Source organism: Monosiga brevicollis, genomic scaffold (genome assembly GCF_000002865.3).
Source record: "Monosiga brevicollis MX1 MONBRscaffold_7 genomic scaffold, whole genome shotgun sequence".
Lineage (NCBI taxonomy): Eukaryota > Choanoflagellata > Craspedida > Salpingoecidae > Monosiga > Monosiga brevicollis.
Genome location: NW_001865044.1, coordinates 764,416 through 775,101, shown reverse-complemented (window position 1 = coordinate 775,101; position 10,686 = coordinate 764,416). Strand labels below are relative to the sequence as shown.

General features: G+C 55.1%; 3 protein-coding genes across 3 annotated transcripts; 2 read left to right on the top strand and 1 right to left on the bottom strand.

The window, feature by feature from the left end:
* Positions 1-2,042: 2,042 nt before the first annotated feature.
* Positions 2,043-3,122, top strand: MONBRDRAFT_1836 (uncharacterized protein; the record flags this gene model as incomplete). The annotated part of the gene is made up of 3 exons (XM_001745019.2): positions 2,043-2,540; positions 2,717-2,858; positions 3,034-3,122. Coding segments are annotated over 3 exons (729 nt in total), but the record flags the coding sequence as incomplete, so codon positions are not given.
* A 215-nt stretch (positions 3,123-3,337) lies between these two features.
* Positions 3,338-4,338, bottom strand: MONBRDRAFT_24621 (uncharacterized protein; the record flags this gene model as incomplete). Its single annotated transcript, XM_001744842.1, has 2 exons — positions 3,338-3,456; positions 3,543-4,338. The coding sequence occupies 2 exons, from the start codon at positions 4,336-4,338 to the stop codon at positions 3,338-3,340; spliced, it is 915 nt and encodes a 304-aa protein (XP_001744894.1).
* A 589-nt stretch (positions 4,339-4,927) lies between these two features.
* MONBRDRAFT_32036 (uncharacterized protein) lies at positions 4,928-10,274 on the top strand (the record flags this gene model as incomplete). The annotated part of the gene is made up of 22 exons (XM_001745018.1): positions 4,928-4,993; positions 5,059-5,130; positions 5,245-5,332; positions 5,423-5,475; positions 5,570-5,632; positions 5,707-5,875; positions 5,944-6,014; positions 6,114-6,326; positions 6,443-7,114; positions 7,241-7,429; positions 7,559-7,756; positions 7,836-7,880; positions 8,053-8,188; positions 8,296-8,414; positions 8,534-8,638; positions 8,704-8,909; positions 9,029-9,125; positions 9,251-9,345; positions 9,446-9,628; positions 9,742-9,840; positions 9,932-10,019; positions 10,173-10,274. 22 exons carry the CDS (start codon positions 4,928-4,930, stop codon positions 10,272-10,274), a joined length of 3,129 nt encoding a protein of 1,042 aa, XP_001745070.1.
* Between the last annotated feature and the right edge of the window lie 412 nt (positions 10,275-10,686).

Sequence of the window (10,686 nt, the reverse complement as noted above, 5' to 3'; positions counted from 1 at the left end):
CGACTCACAATGCCGTCCTGGCGCTGCTTGCCGTGGCGGCTGAGCGATGCCCCGACCGCGTTACATCGCACATCATCCCCGTCTTTGCCTTTATGCGCACCCTGGCGCTGCAGCGAGTGGATGACGAATACAGCTATAGCGTGCTGCGCAAGTCGATGTCCGCCATTCTCCCACCTCTGGCTCGTCTGCAGACCAAAGATAGCCTCCGCCTCATGGCCGATAATTGCAAGGCCTTTGCCAACTCGTACATTGCCATCCCCAGCCACCGCCGCCAGCTGCTCTTCCATCATCTGGCATCGTGCCTCCATGGACCGACTCACCTTTTCCTTGTGTGTGCGGCGCTCCTGAACAGCGATGTGACCATGCGCCCAGGAGAGGCCTTGGCGCAGGGCACAGATGGCCTTACTGCAGCGTCCCGCAGTGACCGCATGTCAAGCAGCTCCGCCATTTCCTCAACGTCGGACATCCCCGAGCTTGTCTTGGACATGTGTACACAGGCCGATGTTTTGGTCCATCTCAAGGTGCTACGCCTGGTCGTAGACCTGGTGGCGACCCTGCCCGTGGCAGCGCCGCGGAAATGGCAGGGTGCCTCGCAGACCACACCGCACTTGTCCTTTGATATGGTGCTTGATCCATGCTCTTCATCCAACCGTGACCTGCGCCATCTTCGCTACATGCTGGTCCGCCAGTTGGCCAGCCATCTCAATTCGTCAGCTTTGCTGCGCCAGCTGCTTCAAGCGCGCACTGAGGGTTCGCAAGAGCTCCGTACAGAGCTGCGTGCCGCCATCTTGGCCTTGTCGGAAGATGCCCTGGTTTTGTCCGCACAGCTGAAATCGCAGGCACGCCAGGCGCAGCAACAACGACGTGCTAGCTCGAGCGCGACTCGCTCTCCGGCTGCCGGATTTGCTGGCTCCACGCGCTACTGGATGGAGCTTTGCAATGAGGCGAACCTTGCTCTGTACCGCGTCAACTCACTCTTGGGCCTATCAGACTTTATGGCTGTCATTCGTGGTCTGCTGGATCAGGCCTCGATGCTGAAGAAGCAAGGCCTGGACATGCTGGCGCGCCGACTGGAGAAGCGCTCTGCCCGTATGGATCGCTTTGCTGAGGGCAGTGACGGTCAACAGAGCCAGGTGGCTTTCGATATGGTGCCCTTGCTCTTGACGCTGGCACAGCCACAAACAGAGGATGGGGCGACGGGCACGGGCGCCGAACCCGGTCTGTTGCGCGTGGTGCCTCAGAAAGCGCTCTACTGCGTGTCACTCATTCTCAAGCTGTTTGGTGCCGAGCACACCGAAGCGGTGGCCGAGCTGGTTCCACAGTTCTTTACGCTTCTCGACGCGCATGCCGGAGACACCGAGGTACAGGCCACGGCCCTGGTGGCCATTGGCGTGGTCGTCATGGTCCTGGGCAATGGCTTTTTGCCTTTCCTGCCCACGCTGACGACGGCTTTGGGTCGGTGCAGTGCATCGGTTTGGCCCTGTTTTACAGCTGGCGCAATCTCGTCATCAGACCGTACAAATGCTGCGTCGGAAGACGAGGACGACGGCGCCTTGGCGGAGCAGCCGAGCGAGCAGCGCCAGCGCGGCCTGGTCTTGCTGGATGCTGTGATGGAGGTGACATCCCACGTTGTCTCAGCGCTGACGCAGTTGATGGGTGCTAGCCTCCCAAGCCTTGTCGGCAACGTGGCCCACCCATGTGTTTTGGCCTCGCGTGACGAAGGTCCTGCTGTGTCCGATAAGCTGCTGGCCAAGGCGAGCACGGCACGCACATTGTTTGCACTCAAGGTCTCGCCACGCCTGTTGCTACCCGCGCTCAGTCGTCGTCTGTTGACGCGCATTGAGGCATCGGCGCAGGAACCTGCAGTGGTGGTTTCAGAGGTAGTGGCTCTGCTGGGCATGATCCAGCGCCGCATTGAAACAGCCGAGCGCACCGAGCTCAAAGGTCAATTCCGTATCCAGTTTGACTCTTTTCACAAGATCTTTGACGCCGTGCGCCGGTGCGGCTGGCCTTTGGACCTGGTTGAGCGTGTGGATCTGGCGGTGGTGGAGTGCATGGTGGGCTGTGTCATGAAGATGTCTGACACTCTGTTCCGCCCGTTGTTGCTTCAGTTTATTGATTGGAGCACACAGGCCACGGCTGGTCATGGTCGTTTGGTGCCACTTTTCCGCTTCGCTGCGGCCACCACGGAACGCATCCGCCATTTCTTTGTGCCGTACTTTGCGCATCTGCTCAAGTATGCTGCTGATGTGCTGGGTGAGGATGAGGAGACGACTGAGTTGTACGGTTCCGAGGCGCAGGTGCTCGTGTCTGTCATCCTGAAGGCTTTGCAGCGGTGCTTCAAGTACGATGACGGCGAGTTTTTGACGGGAGAGCGCTTCAAGGTTTTGGCTCCTTTGCTGGCAGCCCAGCTCGATTTGCAGGACGGCGAGGGCACGGCATCCTACCAGGAGCGCATGGGCGCTGACGTCATCCCCGTACTGGTTGAGTTTGTGTCTGACACTCGCGACGAGAAACTCTGGAAGCTCATGAACGATGTGGTACGGCTTGGAGTTGTGCTTGAGCGAGGCTTGCTCGTTGTTTGTGCCGAGGGTTTTGTCCCTGCTGACAAGTCAATTATCATGTTTGATGCCAAGCCTGTCTTTTTGCTCGACTTGCCACAGACTAACGGGGGTTTTTTTTTCAATTTTTTTTTTTCAATGATATGATTATGTAGGTCTTGCAAAAGACGCGGGCCGGTGAACCGGTCGTGCGTGAGCATGCTCTGATGGTGATTGAGGGCATTTACGATCGCGTTGGCGAGGAATTTTTGTCCCTCTTGCCGGAAACAATCTTGTATCTCAGCGAGTTGCTTGAAGGTATGTCTGTTCGAGCCTTGCTGTTCCCACAGGGAGAAGTGTGTGTGTGTGTATGTATGTGCCAAGGCGGGGTGCAATGGGCTTGTATTTTTGACTCGCGTTTGTTGGTTTGCTGACGTGGTTTGCTGACGTTGGCTCTGCTCGTATCCAATCTCATATGGCCTTGTTGTTTTAGATGATGATCTCAATGTGGAGCGTCAGAACAAGAAGCTCATTGCCAAGATTGAATCCTTCCTGGGTGAGCCGCTGAGTAATTACTTTTAGAGCGTTTGCCAGCCGGTGACGACCTTTCGATCGCGCGATCAATCATGGTAGCTTGCCCATACTTTTCTTCACCTCTTTGTGAAAGGCAAGTGGAGTGATCTTCTTTGTCGTCTACCATGTTCTTTTTTTCAACAAAACAAAGCACCTTGTTAGATTCAATCGATTTGGTTAAGCCCCAACCACGGCGCCCTTGGTGCGCCCGCGACTATATGGCGTCACGGCTCACTCCTTTCGTCCGAGGCATGACCATCGGTATCGACGATAAAGTCAATGGTGCCGGGTGGACCGCAGTAGTCGGAGAGCGGCAGGGGCTCGAGGCCTTGTTCGCGCACGACTAATGAGGAAACAGAGCTATGTGTGAGGATATGAACAAGCGAGTAAGCTGAGCATAGATAGGGCTGGGGCGGCAATGGCACTGACCTTGACAATAGGACTGATATGCTTGACGTATGTGCGGACTGGCAAGGTGGGCAGGTGTCGGGGACACGGGGCGGCGAGTCAGGGCAATGTGCTTGATAGGGGTTGAAGTAGCTAGCTCTTGTTCCTCCGCCGAGGCAATTCGTTTGCGCAACGCAAGCAAGGACTCATTGATGGTTGGGGGCGTGCTGGTGTTTGTATGCCTCACGGGGCTAAGCTGTAGGTCTGTGGGCAAACTTCTGGCGCGACTGCGGCGCATCGACCGATGCCCAGAGCGGCGGGAGGCCGGGGCGTGGATGGTCATGGACAACTCCAGACCCGAGTCTTCAGGGGAGCTGGTTTCAAAGCGATCAATGGAAAGCTTGCGATGTGTAGGAGGGGTACAGGGGTTATTGCAGGGTTGGCGGATCGCAGGACGCATGGAATGCGTCGCTTCTCGCTGTTGATCGGGTGATGAAAGCTGAACAGGTTGGCTGTTGGGCAGGCGTCGCACTCGCTTGATCGGGGGCTGGCTGGATGTGGACTGAGTCCGAGATGCCGCACTTGTTGTTGCCCCGTCTGACTGATGGGAGGTCCAGCGGGAACGGGGCGGCGCAGCAATCGGGCTGAGGTCCAAAGAAACATCCGTTTGGGCCGCAGTGTTCATCGTGGCAGAGTGGATGGGGTTATCAGCCTCGGTTAGAGGCGGTGTGGGTGAGGATGTCGGGGAGGCCAAAGGCGGGCTTGCTGCCATCATGACAGGTAAGCTGGTGGCATCCACATCGCGAATCAGGGCCTGCAGCCGAGCCAGCGCATCCATGTTGTCTTGCTCGATATCGTCGTGGCGTCTGCTCCTCCCTCACACGCATCGCCTCCACCGCTCGCGGTTCGTTCGCTCGCGGCTCGTTCAATGGCTCCTTCGTGTTTGTGGTGTAACGGTCAGTAACGACCAACCAACCAACGCTCGTGCTGACAATTTATCAGAAAGTAAAATACAAACCACATCAGACCTGAACTGTGCGTGCGTGTGTGTGCGTGTGTGTTCTTTTACTTTTTTTTCGGTTTTTTTTTGTTCTTTGCTCCTCTATGGTGTGTGTGTGTGTGTGTGTGTGTGACTTTGATTTTATATTTTTTTCATTCACTGTGCTGTTGTTGCTGCTGCTGTGGCTGCCACGACAATTTTGGAAGCGTCGGCGGCTGTGGCTTGCAGCTGACAAGTGCGGCGGCGGCTACTGCTGCTGCTGCTCACTTGCGGTCAGCAGCAGTGATATTGGATTGTGCAGCGGGGCGTGCTGGCTTGATTCGCTCCCGCTGCGTGACTTTTGAGGCAGCAAGATGTTGAAGCGACTTCGCGCGTCGGTACGACCGAGTGTTTCTTCTTAGCTCGTCCCGCCTTCGCTTGAGCACTGATGCCTGCAATGTTCTGCCTTTTTCTTGGCCTTGCCTCTGGCTTGTGCCTTGTTGTCACATTCCGGGTGTCGTGTAGCGGCGAGAATCGTCAGCTGCAGCGGCGACTGCCACGGCCACTGATGGCGAACAGAACACCGCACCGCAGCCTACGATTCGAGCAACAGCGCGCGTGCATCGCCCCCCCGTCCCCCCCGATGAAGAGGTACGAATATCGGAAGGAGAGGCCCCAACAGAAGCACACCCTGCGAAGATCTATTATGCCTGTCGCCTCATTCCATGTCGGACTTGTGCTTCATGTCGTATGCGTGGAGTGCAGCTTTTGGCCAAGCTTGATCCAGCCTTCTCTGATCAAGAAACAGATATCATCCGTCACTCGATGAACGAATTTGCAGCCGACATGCCGAGTAAGCCGAGGCCTGCCAAATCCATGTTCTGTGCTGTGTGGTGCTTGGTTGATAAAGTACTCATGATTGATTCCTCAACCATGCATGCAGCGCGTGAGCAGATTGACGAAAGGCGCAAGTTGAAGTATCAACAGCTTGCCGCGGTACATGCTTGGCGCTCACACTTGCAGGCTGCGGTATCACCTCCAATTTCAACTAATCTGATCTTTTTTTTCGGGCCGTGGCACGTTGATGCAGGTCAGCAAAAAGCTCTCTGGCCTGGTCCTCGATCACCACAAACAGTTTATGACTGAGCTGGCGGTAAGGACTGGCTGTTGCCCAAGCAAGCTCCTTTTCTCATCGCACGCTTACCCTATATGTCTGTCACTTGAAAGCGTGTCACGGAGCTTTCAGAGCAGCTCCAAATGACTGTTGTCGTCTGCAAAAATGGGCGCCGCCTCCTCAACAAGGCCGAAACCGCTGTATCTTCAAGCCTCGAGGTCTTGCTCAAGGACCGCCGAAAACGGCGCATGATCCACTTGCTCAAATCCTTGCAAGCCATTGGTGCGTCTGATGGCCTCGCCCACTTTGGTCATTTGCATTTGCACACTCACTTGATCAATGCTTCTCAGCGATCATGCGCACCGCCGACACGCGCCTCTCACAGCTTCTGGAGGAGCGCGACTTTTTGGGAGCCATTGAGGTCAGGAGCCATGCTGGACCAAGCCTTGCTTGATTTTGACCCATGGTGCCTGTCTTCCTCATGCACCGACATGGGTGCTTTTACTGCCCATGCTTTTAGCTATGGAAAAATTGCCGGGTCATCACCACCGTGTACGATGAATATGATTGTATTCGAGATTTGGCAGCCCAGCTCGGTGAAGGCACGCCTCGCATCATTGGGCGTCTCCAGGTCGAGCTGGAGACGATGCTTGACGACAAGGTGCTAACACCTTGTCGCGATGGCATTGCGCCTGATCAAGTTGCCACCCTCAGCTTTGCCGGTGCCGGAGAGGTCGGTCCTTGCAAACGTCGACTCTATCCTTCGCATCCACATTCATAAATATGCGCAGACATACAGAGGCATTCTCACTGTGATATCACATGGGGACGATGCCATCAATCTGGTAGATCTTAGATGCATACAGCGCGCTTGAGGAGCTGGATGCCTGCATTGATGCCGTTGCAACGCGCCTTTGCTCATATCCCGCCAAACTTGCGCGTAGCGTTTTGGGAGAGCTCACACAAATACCAAACATTCGACGGGCTCCATTGCGCACCATTTTCCAGCAAATCAAACCAGCTGATCTTGAGCTCGGAATCACTCGCCTCTGCCGCGCGTACGCGCTACTTATGCTATTCTTTGATCGCGTGGCCAGTGTACTGCTGGAGGCCAACCACAAGGCACGCGTATCAGCAGCGGCGGAAAGCACTGATCCCGGAGAGCCACACGATCTTGATCAGGAGCACGCAGGGTTCAGTGATGGAACGAGTATCTCTGCGCCCCCCACGCCACGTGGGGGCACTATATCAAACGCCAATGCCCCGAGCAGCGAGCGCTTTCTCTCCGTGCGCGACGACAGGTTGGGTGCACTCTTCCGCAAATTTATCCAGACAATCGCTGCAGTCGCAAGCAGCAGACTCACGCGTTTTGGCTGGCCACATGGCAGTGACGACTTGGATTATGTTCCTGTACGCGTACAGCATGCGCGCTTCAAGCTTTGGCAAGATTTGCAGCGCCAGCTTGTACTTGTTTTGGCTTCTTCTCAGATTGCCGCTCTGAATGCTGCCGATTACATGGAGGTTTGTGATGGCTGGGCTTACGAGCGATCGCTGAGAACAAACTGCAGATCCGTTCCGCTCTGTCCTTGGTCAGCTCCAAGCATAGCTTTCTCATCGTTTTCTTGGCTGCTTCTGTGGTCCAAACAGCTTATTACCCATGTGCGCTGTTTTGGCGAACTCGGCGAGGATTTTTCGGGCCGAACAGATTCCAATCTCATGGCGCAAGCCATCAAGGATCAAACACGCGCCTACGTCATCAACTTTCACCGACGCACACTTGGCGAGTTCCGCGGAGTCATCGAGAGTGACAACTGGGCTCCTGCACCCGTGGCTCCGGTATGCTGCGCGTGTTTTGCAATGCCGTGTGTGTGTGTGTGTGTGTGGTGCGGGCCATCTTCATCTCTGTCTTTCAACTCACCATTTTCTTCCCGAATGTTGCCATGTCGTTTGCATGGCTCCATATAGGATTTTAACATTTTCTTTCTGCCCGAGTTTGCCTTTTTGCGCAAACCTCGCACTCGGGATGGTGGATCACAAGAGATCGCATCTAATGCAATCAATTTGGACGGCGATGGTCTCGCCGAGACCGAGACCGACCCTGCCACCCTGGTCGACTTTGTACAGGCACCAGACAAGTTTTTCGTCGTCCATGCTCAAGCACAGGTTAGTCATCTCCATGCAGTAGGTGCACCCTTGAAGACTGAGAGGGCCTTGCCTTACTTTGATGGCGCACACACTCTAGGAAACCACCGCCCTCAACGCTAAATCTGCAGCGACGACTCCTGTGGTAGGTGTCAAAGATTGCTTGATTTGTGCATGAGCCCGGTCTGCTTGCATCTGCTGAGGCTTTAGGCGTTGTCTTTTCAAGCCAATTTCCTCTTCAGTCGTCACGGCCCGAGTACATGAAGACACAAGGCTAGTCTCTTGACAAATATTTTCTTCTTCTTTGCATCTGATAGAAAACAAGCAAACCCCGCACGGCAGGTGGAACGCCGCAAAGGCCCATTCCAGCATCAGCACCGGTCACACCCGCAAAGGGTGCCCCGCCGCCACCACACTGCTCCCAATCAGCGCTCCGCTTGACTGCGGAATGTGGTGCGTGAGCAAATATTATGTGTCTGTTCTTCCTTGCAGATATGGGGATCTTTACATGTCGAAGTGCTCGTGCAGCAGCGTCTCATGCGTTGGATGTTGCATGACAGGACGCTACTTGCAAATGATGCAGGTCTTCCCAGCCATAGCCAGCGACACTTTTGCACGTCTCACAGAACTTGTGGACATGTACATTTATGCGGTCTTTCACTTCTTCGCAGAGGATCAGGTCCAAACAACAGCCTAGCTTTTTTTTTTTTTTTTTTTTTTTTTTTTTTGACTGTCTTTGCCGTGCCGTTTCTTCGGCAGGCCTCGCCCTTTTGCTCACCGCAGTGCTTTGGTTCATAGATGTTTTTCTCCTACGCTGTGCTGTCTCCGACCGCCAACTCGCTGCTCGAGCGTGTGCGCCGCCCTTTCGAGGGATATCCGCCTGGCACGGCCAGGGTCGCCGAGGTACATGTGCAGCGTTGGCATTGCCCACAGTCCATTGTGCCGACTGACTGTTTGCTGTTCTTCAGGGCGAGGCGACTGATGACAACGTGAGGTCAGACGAAGAGGAGGAAGCGGAGGAAAGTGGGGCAAACCCGACGGAAGCTGAACCTGACATGGAGCTCGCTCCGCGACCACCGCAAGCTCAGCCGTTAAAATTGCACAGCGATGTTGAGCGTGATAATGCATCGTCACTTTTTGGCCTCGCGGCTCGAGTCAGCGGTGCCGAAGGCCTGTACGTGTCTGTTTTGTGTTTGAGCTTAGCCGGCTCTGTTCTTGTATGGATGCTGCAGGGGCAGCGCGCGTCCAGTTCGTTGGTCTCTATCTTATGGGTTGCGTTCGTACGTGTGACAGGAACTTTGTGAGCACAGTTTTGCGCTCTCTGCGCAACAATATTGTGCGGCGCCTCGACTCGACCGGGGCTCAAGCTGCTGACAGCTATCTCAAGCAGGTATCACCATGCCACCAAGCGAACCAAACAAGCCGATCGGCCCCATTGCTCTCGAGGATGGCGAGTTCGACACTGCTGTGGCCATGCAGGCAAAGGGTTTTTCACATCTTGCTTTTCCTGTCTAGACCGTGGACCACTTCAAGGAACTGCGCTGGTACATCTATAAAAATGTCGTCTTTCGCATGATGCCCTCAGATAAAATGACGGCAGCTTTGGATGGGTACGGGCGTGTTTGAATTATCGTTCACCATCTGACTGCGTGAAGCCTGCTTGGTCTGCAAGGCGTGTTGATGAGCTCATGCTTTTTGTACAATGGGCAGTCTGAAATGGGATGTGAAGGAAATCACGACTGAGCACAGTCCCTACGTGGACGAGCTGATTGCGGATGTGCGCGTCATTCATACGCGATTGGACTTGCTGGGCACCAAGCGGCTACCCGAGCCAGCGCTCAAAACCATCTGGAACGAGATTTACAGCGTCACAAACATGGCCTTTGTAGATGGGTGCGTCTGTGAGCGGCCGATGACATGCCATTCAACACAAGTTGTGCCTTTCAAGCCATCCCGCGCCATGGGGACTTGGTTTGGTGCTTATGGTTTCTCTTGTGTGTTTTTAGCTTTGCCTCGGCCAAAAAATGTACCAACGAAGGTCGTGCCAAGATGCAGCTGGACTACAAGCACTTTCTGAATAAGATTGGCAGTTTGAGCCCAGTCAAGTGCGTGTCGCTTTGAAGCGCACGCCGTAACGGCTTGGCTAGAGAGTGTCTCACCTACATGCATCGCGCGGGATTTGCTCGTTGGGCCTAGGCCCACGACCGATGTCGTGCAAAACTACATTCAGGCATATTACCTATCAGATGCGGACCTTGAGCAGTGGATTCGTACCAATCATCAGGTGCGGCTCGTGTTCATCGGGGCCAGCTGACGCGAAGGGGGCCACGTATGCTCGAAGCAGATTTTTGAATTCAATTGGGGGTAGGGGTGGTCGTATAAGAGAGGGCTCAGCCCATTCGTGTGGCTGACTGCGATGTGCTCGGCATGGTGGTAGGTCTACACGGCACGCCAGCTCAGTCAGCTCATTGCCGTGACACCGCACAAGAAGGCGCAGCGCCAGAAGCTACAAAAGGTGGTGGATGAAGTTAAAGCATGAGACCTTTGAGGGATCCGGCGAGTCTTGCTGTCGGCACCTGTGATTGGCTGGTTACCGATCATGATGTCCTTGTTGTACAGCAGCAAATTTATTCCTGTCGTGCGTGTCTCGTTTTCGCCAGCATCAGCTGCGATCTTCCCGATTATCTCACGCCCATCCCTCGGATGACGTGTCTCAAGTCATTGAGAGAATTTCAAGCGATAGCTCGGAGCCACGTAGAAAGAGCGCGGGCAGACGAGCGGGTAGGCGAACAAGATGCGCCGAGCTCAGCGCCGATCGACCATTTTTAGTCCGGGATGGCTCCAGCAGTGCCCATATGAGGGCCAGCACCCATCGCGGTCCCGTCACTGTCAGCTGCACCTGGGTCAAGGGAGAGGGGGGGAGTGAGATTCGCCCGGCAGCATTCACTTTG